At 39.4% G+C, this 16,008-nt stretch overlaps 1 protein-coding gene across 2 annotated transcripts; it reads left to right on the plus strand.

Moving 5' to 3' along the window:
* The first annotated feature begins 2,852 nt into the window (after positions 1–2,852).
* CA7 (carbonic anhydrase 7) lies at positions 2,853–15,251 on the plus strand. Of its 2 annotated transcripts, none has more exons than XM_087940586.1 (7): positions 2,853–2,934; positions 5,410–5,607; positions 6,736–6,854; positions 7,759–7,854; positions 9,324–9,386; positions 11,083–11,251; positions 13,489–15,251. In XM_087940586.1, the coding sequence occupies exons 1-7, from the start codon at positions 2,895–2,897 to the stop codon at positions 13,530–13,532; spliced, it is 729 nt and encodes a 242-aa protein (XP_087796712.1). In that variant the 5' UTR covers positions 2,853–2,894; the 3' UTR covers positions 13,533–15,251. The 2 variants fall into 2 exon arrangements, with proteins under 2 accessions (XP_087796712.1, XP_026574865.1); XM_026719080.2 differs by having other exon boundaries at positions 11,083–11,238.
* Positions 15,252–16,008: the final 757 nt, after the last annotated feature.

Genomic DNA, 16,008 nt, shown 5'->3' on the forward strand with positions numbered 1-16,008 from the left:
GACCACAAAGAAAGGTGGGTCCAAATGTATTTAAAAAGGAAGGGGAAAGACTGATGCTGCCCGAAGCAAATCAGTTTGGTGAATGTTGTCATAACCCAAATTTTTCTGTCCAAATTGGCTTTTGATCAGGCAAATTAATAGACATCAAGACACGTATAGGATATGGTAAAGTTTAAACAAAAACTCTTGACTCTTAAAATGTCATCTGGAAAAAAAAGTCAAATTAATAAAATACAGATAACGTTATAACAAAGTTAAATTGACCTGGTTCCTGCATCACACAAAGACCTACTGTACATTTTTGTTGGTTTTGGCATCAGTATGTTGGATGAACTAAACCATATCATGCTTGAAACAAACCATGGCTTATTGGCAAACCCAGCCTTAAGTGTATGCTATGAATACTATTTTGAGATATTTATTCCAGAATCCCTGGAATTAAATGAAATTGTTTATAATTACAATTATAGTTTATAATTATATTTGCAATTACTGTGGGATTATATCACATTTTTATAATTATAAATTTTAAAATATTATGTTCTCTACTTCAAAATATCATTCTTGATAGGGAAAGCAGTATAAACACCAATTAAATAGAACATTTATTGGGGTGGGTGACATTTGTCTATAATTACAGGTATATAATAAAGAAGCAGCTCATGCAACATTCTTTAGAGCAACATGAATGAATATTCCTATAGTAGCTCAGACAATAAAATGAATTTCAGAGTAACCTAAAGAAAGAGACAGAAAACAATTTCAAAATTGCTCATAGAAAAAATTCTCAAGCAGAGCATATTTATCACGGTGTAGTCAAATTCTTCCACTGCACTCCAGTTGAAAGCAATGACCCTGTGTAACTCTTAATCTGTATGTTATACCAAACCATGTTTAACCATGGTTTATTAAATCAACCATAGCAGGAGGGATTAGGCAACTTCATGGACCGGAGGTCAATGAAACCTATCACCTGCACTTGAAAAATAGGGTAACTGCGTATTAATAATGGAGATATAAGATAGAGAGAGAGAGAGAGAGAGAGAGAGTATAATAATTAGGGTGCTGTGGCTCAATGGCTATGACACTGCTTGTCGATCAGAAAGGTCAGCAGTTCAGCGGTTCGAATCCCTAAGCACTGCGTAATAGACTGAGCTCCCATTACTTGTCCCAGCTTCTGCCAACCTAGCATGTAAAAATGCAAGTAGAAAAATAGGGACCACTTTGGTGGGAAGGTAACAGCATTCTGTGCACCTTTGGTGTTTAGTCATGCCGGCCACATGACCACGGAGACATCTTCGAACAGCGCTGGCTCTTCGGCTTTGTAACGGAGATGAGCACTGCCCCCCAGTGCCGGAAACGACCGGCACATATGTGTGAGGGAAATCTTACCTTTTAAAATTAATATTAAAGTTAATAAGATACTCCTTGACCAAGTACTTGTTCATTTTATTATATCCCATTAAAAACTGAATTAATAGCTCAATGGCAGCAATGCCAAAGCAGACTCAGATTGAGCATCTCTGGACTAAAATGTATAAATTGCTTCACAAACCAGACCACTGTTCCCACACATATACTTCAAAATTGGCTGTTGAAATGGTGTTTCTCATTAACGAATCCAGTGATAAATTGTTTTATAACACCTTACTCTTGACTAAGAGATAATAACATAGGAGGAACTAAATTCACATTATTGCTCTTGTTCAAGGACAGTATTGGTGTGTGCTGTGGAGGCTAATTTGTCCTTTAATGTAGTGATGAGACTTTAGTTCATAAAATGTGTGCATGTGTATATACACACAACACACACACACACATACACACGCACACAAACCTTTGCAGGTTGACCAGCATCTTTGTCAGAAAAGTTTATACATGTCCTGCAAGATGTAACATCCATTCAGAAGGTCCTAAAAACAATATATAATTTACCTTTGCATTTTGCATTTAATCCATACTTTGACTAAGATGCAATTGGCTTGATGTGCATATAATGCTGACCCATCAAGTCTATTTATTGTGCAAGGGAAACTTTAATATTAATGCCTGTCTTACACATGAAAGCAAAGCCAAAACCATCCCTTTGTTTATTTATACTGGTCTGTTATCCAGAAGTCTTTGGACACTTAAAGCAGCTGCTTTTATTACGCCATAATTCCAGGTGAAATTATAAAATGGACTGCGGTTCAGAAAAGTTTCAGTCTATAATAAAGTTATTTATTTACCATACAGCAGTCTGTCCTATAATAAAGTCTATAATAAATGTAAAAATGGTACGAAATATTTTCAAATGGTACAAAATATTGGCTTAGGTTTAAAACAAATGCAAAACATTGTTTCTTGTGCTAATTTATAGGTACTACTGTCCACCAACCCTTCATTCCATATCAACCAGAAATCCCCATTCTGCCCCAAGTGTGTTTTGAACAATGTGTTTTGAATCCCAACTGTGTTTTGAACAATGAAAAAACATCCTTGGTTCTGCTCCCCAACTGGCTTTAAATTCAGCAGAACTATTAATCACCTTAGGGTAATCAACCCATCCGTAAGACTTCTTCAGAGCAGAAATGTCCCAACCACACACCAAAGTGCCATGCTGTCCTTGTTGATGGGCCTCCTTAACCTGAAGAATGACAATCCGTAATCTGCACATGAAGGAAAAATGCCCTAGTTCGATGCACGCACATGCACATCAATTCTAAGTGGTGCAAAGTGTCCCAGCTTCTGTCAACCTAGCAGTTTGAAAGCATGTAAAAATCTACAAGAAGTATTTGCTGCTGTCTCTTTAAGAGCCGAACACTGTCCTGCAAGTGAGCTATTATAAATGCAGGTAAGCTGATGCGCTTGGATTAAATGATCTGGCAGCCAAGCAGAAGAAAGCAACCCACATAATGACAGGCCATAACTGCTGGGGATACGGCCAGAAAGATGGTAGGTGATTTGCACAACCCTTCCCCTTCTCTTTTTTTCCCTTCTTTACTGCATCCCATCTTTTCTTCCTTCCATTCAATATAATTATATTGCACTGCTTGGCTTTATTCCTACATCCCATTCCCACTACCATCGGGCAATATGCATCAGGGAATGAAAGAGTTAACCTTTAATTTTTTGGTAACATCAGGGGACGTTTGGGTCTTTTTGTTCAGGTCTCTTATTAGGAAGAAAAAAGTAACTCAGTACTTTTGCTGAACTGGGGTCCTTTTCTATCGGCTTTTCCAAATGCAGAAACCATTAAAAAGATGCTTGCAAGCAATGCTGACCAAACATTATTCTGTATGCTAATCAAACCAGGGGAAAAAGTCGATAGAACATGGGTGCTCTAATGCTGATTAAGGAATAGGTCACGTTTTTAAAAATAAGGCATCGGAAACAAATACTTGGCCCAGAAGAAGAGTGACTTACCTTAACGTTAGGAGCGACTACATACCATTAGTCTTAAGAAGGCAACTATTTCAGGGCAGGAGATGGCAAGAGGATGTTGGAGGAGTAACTATATACCTAATGCTTTCAGGGGTAATTGAGGATACTGATCCAGGGTTGAAGGCAGGTATCAGTCAGTACTATTGAGTTCTGTAGGGGACTTGTTCTTTGTGGCTTATCTCAGACCAGTTGAGTGATAAGATCTAGCCCTGATGGTGTCACCTAGTTTGGGTAATGAAAGGTCTGCAAGAAAACAACCAAGCTCAGAGAGCACCAAGGACCAAGCAAAGTTCTTAGGCCATTGGCTTGAGATCTTGGAACTGACCTGTAGGCAGAGCAAGGCAGGTATAACATGTCCACACATAATCATGCACAAACCTAGATTATCTATAAAATGTTATGAGTCTGCAGGCATTTGTTTGTTCACAGTAGATCTCAATTAGCCTTTGAGTACCACTTCCTGGGTGGACTTTCATCTAAGACCTCTTCTTCCTCTAATCAAGATGTAAGTCTTGGGCAGAAGCGTTTGGACCCCAGAAAGAGGAAAGAGAGCAGACCAGATCCCTCCTGGTGGATTTAGAGATACAGGTAGTCCTTGACTTATGACCACAATTGAGCCAAAAATTTATGTTGCTAAGTGAGAAATTTGTTAGGTGAGTTTTGCCACCATTTTATGACTTTTCTTGCCACGTTTGAGTGAATCATTGCAATTGTTAAATTGGCAACATGGTTGTTGGGTGAATCTAGCTTCCCCATTATCAGAAAGTCACAAAAGGTTATCAGATAGCCCTGGGACATTCCAACCGTCATAAATATGAACCACTTCTCAAGGATCTGAATGTAAATCACGTGACTTTGGGGATGCTGCAAGGGTCGTAAGTCTGAAAAATGTTCATAAGCAGGGGTGGGATTCTACCATTTGCACCTATTCACTAGAACCAGTTGTTAACATTCTAAGCAGTTCAGAGAACCAGTTGTTAGAAGAAATTACTGGCCTAATCCTGTAAGGAAGGCAGGAAGGAAACATTCTGGTGTTGCTTACAGAAACTGCCTCTCCGTTAACCTTATTACATTCTTGGCAGGACTAGACTTCCTGTCTCAGGAATGGAGTTTTTTTTTCTCCCTCCTTTGCTGGTACTTTGCTTGTGTGGAGTGACCATTCAAAGTTACAATGGCACTGAAAAAAGTGACTTATGACCATTTTTCACACTTATGACTGTTGCAGCATCCCTACAGTCATGAGAGGCCCGGCGAGAAGATGCGTGCCTCAATGTGATATTGAGTTGGCCGCACCTCGCCAACAACATGACCACCAAGCCACGTCCACCCAGTCACATGACCACCAAGCCACGCCCACCACCTAAGCCATGCTCACAGAACCGGTTGTTAAAAATTTTGAATCGCCCCCTGGTCATAAGTCACTTTTTTCAATGCCGTTGAAACTTCCAATGGTCACTAAAGGAACTGTTGTAAGTCAAAGACTATCTGTACTAAAACTCATCCCAAACCAGGCAAAAAGAGATAAGGATTCTAGTTAACATATAGTAGTAGTAGTTTTAACAGTGAGCATTTTATCTTGATGAATTGCACGTTAGATTTACGTCTCTGCCAAAGATATCACTATCAACTTTATGAGATGTAATCAGGAAACAGCTTTATGGTTTGCACTCTGAACAAGCAGAAGTCTGTGTCTTAAAAGTATGTCCCGTTTATCATCATTTGACAGTGGCTGATCTCCATAAATCTCTCCTATCTCCTGCCCCAATTCCAAATCTTTTCACAGGAAATGCCAGGAGTTGCAGCTGTAACTTTTGTAAGCAAAGAATCCTCCTTCTCAACTTGCAATGTTTTGCTATTGGGATCCCCTCAGCAAAAGAGTTCTCTACTAACTTTAAACAACTAGGACTCCAAAACTGTAGGGGAAGAGGAACACGATTTTGAAACTTCTAGCTTACATTCTTAACTGTTCTTTCTTCCTCCCCAAAGGACCTTCTCAATGGTATAAGTCTTATCCCATTGCCCAAGGCAGCCGTCAATCTCCAATTGATATCATCTCCACGCAAGCTATCTTTGACCCCAGTTTGAAGCCTCTTAGTATTTCCTATGGATCGGATTCATCTCTTGGCATCTCCAACAACGGGCATTCAGTCATGGTGGATTTCAAGGATGTTGATGACAAAACAGGTGAGCAATTTATTGATTTTTAAAATCTCCACACAAACACATACACACCGCCAGCTTTTTACGCAAAATTTAATCTACAACCACCACAATTTGTAAAACAAACAAGAGAAATAGATAATAGCTCCAAGATTAATCGGCATTCCAGTGATCATTCAGAAAGGTATTCCGTCTTTAAGGCTATTCAGGTGGAACTGATACGCAGGATGTAGCCATTGGAAAGTTTCTCAGGCATCTTGAGAATGAGCTAATACATCAAAAGCCTCTTTTGCAAGGGGAAAAACTGCAGGTCTCAGCACAGCATTAAGACTTGGTGCCCTTGAAGGCACTAAAATGGATGACTTCGCACGGATTTCAGCCAGAGCGTTCAGCCCCAGCAATTAAAATAATTTTGGACTATGGAATTGGGCATCTGGAAGTCAGGGCTTCTGTGGATGATCCTGAGTGTTGTCGCATTTGCGCTTCCAAAGAAGGTAAGAAAGCATTGCAACGTTCGTGGCTGTGGTGTGAAACTAGACAATGGTTACATACTCAATAAACTCTGGTTAAGCAAACTGGCTTAATATGGTACAATATGGAACTCTCTGGGTTTTGGGAGGCAAAACCTACCGTTTTGAAAAAGGGCCGTTTTTGTTTCTGCTCGTACACTGCCGTGTGTTGTAAATAAAACTGTAAATCTAGAAAGTGTTCTGGTCTTCCGTTACAGAAACTCTCTTATTGTAATCCCTTTAGTTTTTCACTTCTGTTTTGATTTTTCAAGTCCATTTTTGACTCCTGATGACTGCCTGGGCTAGTTCCTACAATTTTCCTGGCAAGATCTTGGAAGTGGGTTTCCATTGCCTATTTCATAGAGCCGAATGAGAAGAACTGGCTTAAGGTCACCCAGCTGATTTGGTGCCTAAGACGGGACTAGAATTCAGGTCTCCCAGTTTCTAACTGGGTGCCTTAACCATTGCAGCAGCTGCCCTTTTGTCACAAGCATTTGGCCAAGGGAGATGGGAAGAAAGGAATACGATTGTTACTACTCTAATGTAGTAGCTGTAAAGCACCATGAAGCAGTATATAAGTCTTACTGCTATTGCTATTGCTATAGGAACACCTATCTATTTCTGCTTTCTGTTTGGGTTCCAGCTATCAGTGGAGGCCCCTTGGAAAATCCTTATAGGCTGAAACAATTCCATTTTCACTGGGGGACAAGCCAGAAGTCTGGATCTGAACATACCATTAATGGGAAATCTTTTCCTTGCGAGGTGAGTTGATATGAACATTGAAAGAGCAAAGCTGTGCAAAATACAAAAGCATAAAGGAGATGGAAGGATCTGTGGACCGTTCAGATTAGCCAAAAATTGCTGAATTTTCTCCAGTTTTCTAAAAGCAAAGCTTTGTGCCTGGTGTAGATATACACTCACCTAAAAAATAAAGTTATTTTAGTAGTTCTGTGTAAAAAATGGATATATTAGGCCTGTTCTTTATCATACATTGTTTAATTTAGCAAGAATGTGAAAAACAGCAAGTAGCCAATTTAAAAAAGTTAATTTCACACAAGTAAAATTTTACACGTTTAACCATGGTTTATTGACCGTTGGCTGGGTTCACATGCTTATTCATAAACTATGGTTTGGAAATTACAGTAGGATCACTTAATATATCAAACCACACGTAAGCAAACTGCATTTATGTTGTCAGACCTCCCGTTCTTGAATCTTTTTGGGATCTTCTGTTTTTAGGACTTCCTTTTCCATTAGATGTTAATTATCCTGCAAATCTTGTTCCTTTATTTTTCCTCTATGTGAATCCAGTGGCTGGATTTAGTAGCAGTCACTGATCTAAGCTCATATTTTTAATTCTCAGCTCTGGTGACTTTAAGAAGTGTGGACAACTCCCAGAATTCCCCAACCAGAATGGTTAAAGAATTGGCTGGCTGGGAAATTGGGAGTTGGCTACTCTATACACTTTCCTTCTCATTTTCCCCTGACTTACCTGGTAAAAAATACAACTATCTGCCAATGTTACTGGACCTTCCAAAAATTCAACTTTCTTTTTGGGACAAAGCAATACGTTCAGTTCACCTGTTTGATGTGGTCAGGGATAGGAAAAGCAAGAGCTTGTATGTTTATGTTTTGGATAACGGCGTTGTCTGATTCTCCTCCCCAGCTCCACTTAGTGCACTGGAATGCCAAGAAATACACAACATTTGGAGAAGCTGTAGCTGCCCCAGATGGCCTTGCCGTGATTGGGGTTTTCTTAGAGGTGAGAGCCTCAGCATCCTGTATGTGTTATATATGCTTATCACCCATCAGCACATGATGTACAGCAAGGGTGTCCAACCCTTGGCAACTTTAAAACTTGTGGACTTCAACTCCCAGAATTCTGGAATTGAAGTCCACAGAATGTAAAGTTGCCAAGATTGAACACCCCATGGTTTATAGCATTTGAGGTCACACCTTTCCTTTGCCATCATGTGATTGTTTTTTCCCCCCAATATGTTAAGTAAAGTTAGTCCTTCTGAAAATCCTGGCTTATGGCTTGCATTAAGTAAAAAAACAACAACAGTGGTTTGCTCTCTTCAGCAAACCCTCATGAGGTACATAGCTTAACACAAAAGGTGAACAGTGTCAGTGTAAAAGGATAAACAACCGCAAATCCAGAAGAATCCAGATAGTAACACATTTCCAACGAACAATTTTATTAAAAGGTGTAGCGCAGCTCGTAACTGTTAATAAAATCTGTTAGTTGGAAAGGGCTCCTGCTGAAAATTTTGGCCCTTTCAGCTAACACGAGTCTTCTACAAAGTCTGCAATGCAAAACAAGTTTCCTCTCTCTGCAGACATGAACAGGCTTTGAATCTTGAAAATGTACACCAGGAGGCAATCACGTCTGAAAGGATATTTTATGTACTTATTTTATCGAATCATTGATATGTTTTGATTGATATTCCACCTTTCGGTAGGGTACAACTCCAAGCAAGGTACCTAATGCTCTTTCCTCCTATTTTTCCCAAGTGAACAAAACTGGGAAGTGAACTGGGTTAAGAGAGAGTAGTGCCCAAAGCATGGCTTTGCACAAGAGGAATATGAGTGAGTGTGTTGGTGGCATTTTAGGCACACTGACCTCAGAAAGTCATTCCAGGCATTGGGAAAAGAAAGGTGTAATCGTGACTCTCCTTCCCATTTATTGTAACCTCAGAGTGTTTCTAAAAAGCTGAATCGTTTCAAAAGTAGTGGGTAGAGCAGAAGCCTACAAGTCATGGTGAACCTTTTCAGCAACAAGTATCCAAAAGGGAGCATGCAAGCGCTCACTCATTGGGGCCACAACCCAGAAGAGGAACTGCCCAGGGGTATGCGCGTGACAGGAAATCAACTTCTGGTTTCCAGCATGCACATGCGCAATGACCACTTAGTCTTCCAGTTACTGGCACGCATGCACGCGTGACAATCAGCTAGCCTGCATGCGTGCCCCTGCCAGAAAATGGAAGGCCAGCTCTTCCAGTTTCCGGCACGGCTGCAGGCACGAAGGCCAGCTGATCATTGCATGCACGTGCACCAGAAACCCAGAAGAGGAACGGGCAACGCCACGCAACATGGCTCCACATGCCACTTTGGGCACACGTGCCATAGGTTTGCCATCATGGTCATAGACTGAAGAAATCATTTACTTACTCTGTATTGTAATTGCCTCTACTTTCATATTGTCTCTTCTCTGGCCTTTTCAACATTTAGGTTGGAGAAGAACATACTTCTATGAACCGATTGACTGACGCCTTCTATATGGTCAAATTTAAAGTAAGTTTTCAACGTAGATTGCTCTTGAATTATATGGACATGAATGTTGACATTATTTCTTATTAAGTTTTTGACTGTTATGCTCACCCTTCTGTTATGGACATTTTGAGCCAGTGGTTAGATATGCCTTGACCTGCAACATCACTAGAAGAGATCCAGTTAATCTATTTCTTCCAAGGCTCCCTGTGGACAAACTCCAACCACTTTCTCAATAGTGTTTGGAATCAAATCAGAACTTCTTGAGAACTTCTAGGCTGAATAAGACATTCTTCAGAAGGATGTCTACTGTCTTCTACAAAGTATCATGGTTTATTGTAATGGTCTGATTCAAACAGTATGCCGAGTTGAGTGGATGGGTTTCCATTATATTTTGAACTACAAACTATCAACCCTATTTTGACCTGATTCAAACTCGACAGAAGTTTAATATCTAACTTTACAACAGAATTTCAGTGAACCTGAGATATGATAGGGAAGAAAGGGAGAGACAAATCACATGACCGTATAATAAAATTCTACAGTAGATATTGGAGTTTTCCTTCTACTGTCTTTCCTCAATACTACTTTTAAAGAGGAAGTAGACTTGAATAGGTGCTTCAGAGCTCATGAAGGTTGAGACATGGCAACCATCTGGAATTCTTCAAAGCAGCAGCAGCTTTTCCTGATGAAGACACAGCTATTTTATGGAGCTCAGACAGATGCTACATTTCTGGCCCTGCCTTCTCCAGGCAAGTTCATGGAATCAAATCCAACACTACACATCTCTTGCATAGACCAGAAAGGTTAAGTTTTGTGATAACAAGAGGAAGGGATATTATACTTGGGTTCTGGCTGGACATTTTAGATTGAATCCAGAATCTTGAAAGTAACCTATGGAAATCAATTGTGCTTAAGTGAATTATGGAAGTTAAATCCAATTAAACTGTGCAAGCTCTAATATTTATAGAAATGTGCATGTCTATATATTTATCTTGATGCTTAGATTTTCTGCACCTGCTTCAAGTATTCTTTTAGCTGTATCATCATAATTCAAAACTGACACCTAAGGTATTGGGTTTTTTAAATTTTATTTTGGAGCCTGGATGTGAATGATATTACATTATTCATGCAAAAAACCATCCAAGTTTTCTAACTTTTATAAAATTCTTTTAAGCTTTCAGAGCAAAAAAAAATTACAGTGGCTTCTGGTAAGGAATCTGGTTTTGGGTTTTTGTTTTTTTCTTAGATCATTCCATATCACAGAATTATTTTGTGTCTCTTTCTTTTTCTTCACCAGTTCAGCATGGACCCAACTTTTTAGTTCTGTTAGTGCTTTGGGGGTTTTGCTTGTCTCGTTTTTGTTTTCTGTAGTTTCCAAGATTTTTTTTTTAAATCATTTTTGTTTGCATCTTTAGTCTTGTCATGATGTTGATGATGATGTTATCCATTCAGTCATGCCTGACTCTTGGTGAGTCTCTGAGCCAGGTCTCTCCAATGTCTTCCAATCTTGCATTACTTCTTTGCATTTTTTTTTATGATCTGGCTGGTGTCAGCTTTGAGGGTATCCAGCCATGTGTCGGCCTGGTTTCCTTTTTTCGCTAACTCTTCCAAACATATAGTAGTTACTTTCTCCAGTGAAGTTGTTTCTTAAATTTTTAAAAAATAAAACCCCAAACATCAAATAACACGTTCTCCTTCTTGTTGAAACTTCTCCTAGGGAACAAAAGCTGAATTCAGATCTTTCAACCCAAGCACTCTGCTTCCCGCTGGCAAAAAGTACTGGACTTATGCCGGATCTTTGACCACGCCACCTCTCCACGAGAGTGTCACCTGGATAGTACTGAAGGAAGCTATCCAAATATCAGAGAAACAGGTAAATCTTGCGGGTGAGTGATGAGAATGTAGATGTCTGATGTTTACGGAAAATATTTTTCCCGAATGTTATCAGGAGAAAACGCTGAATTTTTTTAAAAAAGCATTTATTCTCCTAGAAATGCACTTTCAGCATCCAAGCTGCAAAAGGTTTAGCTATCCTATCCAAAGAAATGGATTTTATTTTTCTCCACGATTTTAAAAAATTATCATCATTTTAGAGAGGGATTTAGAGGTATGTTTATTTATGCAGGGAGACGAGTTCCATTGAAAATCCGCAGGGAATGAACATTGTTGACAGAGATAGTCCTCAACTTACGATCACAACTATTGAACCTAACATTTCTGTTGGTAAGGGGGACAGTTAAGTCAAATTCAAATTCAACTGACTCATATTTATGATAGTTGCAGTGTCCTGAGGTCGTGTGATCGCTTCTTCTTCTTCTTATAGTGTCAGTCCCTAAGCAGACAGTAGTGGTATCTCTCAATAATTATAGACCAGTAGCATTTATTTATTTATTTTGTCAAAAGCTTACAATACAATAGAAATAAGAATAAACCTAAGTTTAAATATAAGAAATAGGAACTAATAATTGAGGATAATAGGACAGGGACGGTAGGCATGGTTGTGCGCTTATGCACACCCCTTACAGACCTCTTAGGAATGGGGTGAGGTCAATAGAGGTTAGTTTGAGGGTAAAGGAGTGGGGGTTTGAGTAGGTGACAACAGAATTAGGTAGTAAGTTCCAGACATTGACCATTCTGTTGCTGAAATCGTACTTCCTGCAATTGAGTTTGGAGTGGTTTACATTTAGTTTATATCTGTTGTGTGCTCTTGTGTTGTTGTAGTTAAATCTGAAATATTCTTTAACTGGTAAGACACCGAAACATGATTTTCTGTACTGTGCTTAAGTCCAATTTTAGCTGGGGTAGTTCAAGGTTGTCTAAGCCTAGAATCTCAAGTATGCTGGTGTAGGGTATTCTGTTGCAAACAGAGGCATGTAGTACTCTTCTGGAATCGCTCAATTGTATTTATGTCTGATATACAGTGCGGATTCCAGACACCAGAACTGAATTCAAGTATTGGTCTAGCAAAGGATTTGAATGCCATAGTTTGCAAATCAGTATTACCAGAGGAGAAGCTTTGTATGACATCTGTTATCATGAAATGTTTTGAGAGACTGGTGCTGAACTACATTAAGGCTAGTCTTCCACTTTGGACCCATGCCAATTTGCATATAGGAGTAACAGGTCAACTGATGATGCTACGTCTATTGTTGTCCATACTGTATTGAATCATTTGGAACACAGGGAACATAGGCAAGGCTGTTATTTGTGGATTATAGTTCTGCTTTTAATACCATTCTACCCAACAGGTTGTGTGCTTCTTAAAATGTCCAATTTGGGTATCAATCCGAAGATTTGTTTGTGGATAAAGGATTTTCTGACAGTTGCCAACTGTCTGAATTTCAATCATGTGGCCAAAGGGATAAGTCACTTTTTTTAGTTCTGTTGTAACTTCCAACGGTCACTAAATGAATTGCTATAAGTTGAGGACTATCTGTATTTGATTTTTCTGGCAAATCATAGAAGGGTGGTCTTAAAGAGCACTGTGAGATTAAGAAAAGGAGTTGCCCAGGTTTGCATATTTAAAACATTCTTTATAAAGACTGAAAACCAAGAAAAGAGAGAGTAGGATCTTAAGGTTGCCCACCTACATTTAACATCTGTAGAAAGAACCGAACCGACATGGGCTTCCCTTGGTCACAGATCATTTGTTTAACTGTAGCTCAAATTGATTGTATATCTGTTAGATTATTCTCATCATTTCTAAATGTAATCTTTGAGGGAAAAATGTCTTTTAAGCATGTTTTGATTGCCATAAGCTGGGTTATGTTGAGTTTCCAGTGAAATTGTTTTCCTCTTTAACTACAGTACTTAGGCCTTCTATAAATTTCTTTTTTGTGTGTGTTGCTATATCTCAGGTTTGTGTGTACATTGTAGACTTTTTTTGTGTATTTCTTTGGCTGTTAGGATGCATTAATTGTTTAAATCAAATTTTGCAAATCTGTTGCAAAACAAAAAAAGCCCAAATAACAGTAGATGAATAACCTAGTTATGAGTTATGACTGGATGAACAGAATGAAATAAAAAAAATGAGGCAAGTGCTGTTTTCTTTAGTATCATTTGCTTGTTAGCATTGTTACAGACTGTGTTTCTAGCTGTAATGCCATCTCTTGTGTGTTTACAGATGGAGAAATTCAGAAGTCTCCTTTTTACGACAGAGGAAGATGAAAAAATCCCAATGGTGAATAATTTTCGGCCCCCTCAGCCTCTTAAGGGGAGGGTCGTTCGGGCATCCTTCCAGATATAAAAAGAATGAAAAGGAGAAGGAAGAATGCAAAGAGAGTTTCTCAAATCAACAGACTTAAGACTGATTTTCATCCAAGGCTGTAAAACGCAAGACATCGATTGAGTTTGACACGATTCTATTTCAACATATCTTGAAAAGCATCCATACCACTCCAGACCTCCACAGAAAAGATTTTTAAGAACTTGAACCTTCCTTCCTTCCACAATTCTTTCTACCCCCCCATGAACTATTGAAAATTGCAAGTGGTCTCCAAACCTCCCAGCTTGTCTGTGATGTTCCTTGGATTATGGAAGGACCAGCGTTTTGGAGAACTGAAATCATTTTATGTTCATATTACCTGTCACCCACTGTAGAAAAAATAGTTGGGATAATTTAGGAAACCAGAATGAAAAGTCCTTCAATATTTCTATCTGAAAATTAATGGGTGTTAAAGGGCAATGTATTTTTCACACCCATCAGTGTTAGCTGTCTTCTGATGTGCTTTTATAGCTGCAAAGCCTAAAATAAGCCATAGGAATTTGTGCTTGACTAAAGCTGTCAATACTTCAATGTTTTGCTTGCACCGCATTGCCCTTCATGCTATATTTTAATGCTTCAAACAATCCTTCTTGAAGATGTTTGCCAGGGATACAGAACCATAGTCCTTCAAAAATGCTGCTCACCTAAAACTCCAATTTGATCCTAACCAGCAAGGATAATAGAAAGGGATGATGTCAGTTTGAAAACCACCCATCCATTCATTCCAGACCTAGATAGTAACAGTTAACAAAGTTGGAAGGAACCATTGAGGTCATCTATTCCAACACCCTGCTCTCGTAGGAGACCTATACTATTTCTGATAGGTGGTTGTCAACTCTGTCCTTAAAAGCCTCCAGTATTGGGGCATCCATAATTTCCGAAGACAATTTGTTCTTACTGGTTAATTGTTCTCGCTATTAGAAATGATCTCCTTAGTTCTAGATTGCTTCTCTCCATCCATTGTTTCTTTTCCTGCCTAGGGGTGTTTGGGTAAGTAAGTTGGCCCCCTCTTCCTTGTGGCAGCCATCTTTCCTTGAATAAGCTTCAAAATCAGAGGTGGTATTCAGCAGGTTCTGACTGGTTCTGGAGAACCAGTAGTGGAAATTTTGAGTAATTTGGAGAACCAGCAAAGACCACCTCTGACTGGCCCCGCCCCCATCTATTCTCCGCCTCCCGAGTCCCAGCTGATTGGCTGGGTCTTCTTTGGTTGCCCTGCACAGGAGAACGGAGCTGGAAAGCAGGTTAGTTGGGTGGGGAGGGAATGGGGATTTTACAGTATCCTTCCCCAGCCATGCCCAAGCCACACCCAGCAAGCCACGCCCACAGAACCTGTAGTAAAAAAAAATGTTGAATCCCACCACTGTTCAGAATGCTTCATTGCACTGAACCCTAAAACCAAACAAACCGAACCGCTAATGATGATTCTTCAAGACTTACACAGGAACCTGTTTTACTTTTTTAATGTAATGCCAATTGATTTAATCTAAGCCTTTCCAAACAGTACATGTCATCTATCATTAAACAGCTGAGTTTCTAGAGACCACAAGAGGCAGTTCCGACTCATACAGGATACCGAGTTCCCCATTTGCTCAGGTATTGGGGTATTCTCTATTCTTTTTTTTTTTTTTACAAAAACAGAGAATACCCCCAATTTTCGCCTTTATTGGAAAGTCACCCTCCCCCAAATCATTTGACAATGCAAAATTCAAATGATTATACTCGTCATACAGTCAGCCAGAGGTTTACACAGGATTGCCACATATGTCCACCTACCTAGTACTTCTTAAGGACATGCGATAAAGGTTCTTGTTTAATATTACAGGTATCATAGTGAGATGTAAGCTGTTCCAAGTAAAGTGGCCTTTTGCAGTTGACTGATGGTGATTGTGTCAATGCTGATGGTATTCAGTGCAGCTCCAGATGGTTTTGGTTGCACAGCACCTATTCGTACCATTTTTGCTTTCTTTTGCCGTAGTCATTGTATTTCTATTGTCAGTTTCCTTGTAAAATACACAAGAAAATCCCATCGGGGGGGCCAATCCACTTAGGGTAAGGTCTCCATGAATTTGGACAGCAAAATGGACATCGCCAATGGATTCCTTGCACATCAGTAGGCTTAGGAGAGTGCAGACATTTTGATCCTGCCCTATTTATGTTTCCAGGTGAAATACATGGGAAAATCCCATTGGTGGACAAATCCACTTAGGGTTAGGTCTCCATGAATTCAGAGAGCAAAATGGACATCACCAATGGATTCAGAGCCCATCGGTATGGTTAGGAGGGTGTCTTGTCCCAAGCAAGATTTATCTTCTCAGATACTTGAGATAAGCAGTTAAAACTCTACAAAGGCTTCCATACAAAATTCTCTTTATTGGATCA

This window comes from Pseudonaja textilis, chromosome 11, assembly GCF_049901715.1.
Source record: "Pseudonaja textilis isolate UNSWEBS1 chromosome 11, rPseTex1.2, whole genome shotgun sequence".
NCBI lineage: Eukaryota > Metazoa > Chordata > Lepidosauria > Squamata > Elapidae > Pseudonaja > Pseudonaja textilis.

What these genes read in the sequence shown, in the direction of transcription:
- CA7 (XM_026719080.2), top strand. Translation starts at nt 2,895, where the DNA reads ATGACAGGCCATAACTGCTGGGGATACGGCCAGAAAGATG. An exon ending in GGATGTTGATGACAAAACAG is followed by an intron (nt 5,608 to 6,735) that starts GTGAGCAATTTA and finishes TTTGGGTTCCAG; the next exon opens with CTATCAGTGGAGGCCCCTTG. An exon ending in GGAAATCTTTTCCTTGCGAG is followed by an intron (nt 6,855 to 7,758) that starts GTGAGTTGATAT and finishes TCTCCTCCCCAG; the next exon opens with CTCCACTTAGTGCACTGGAA.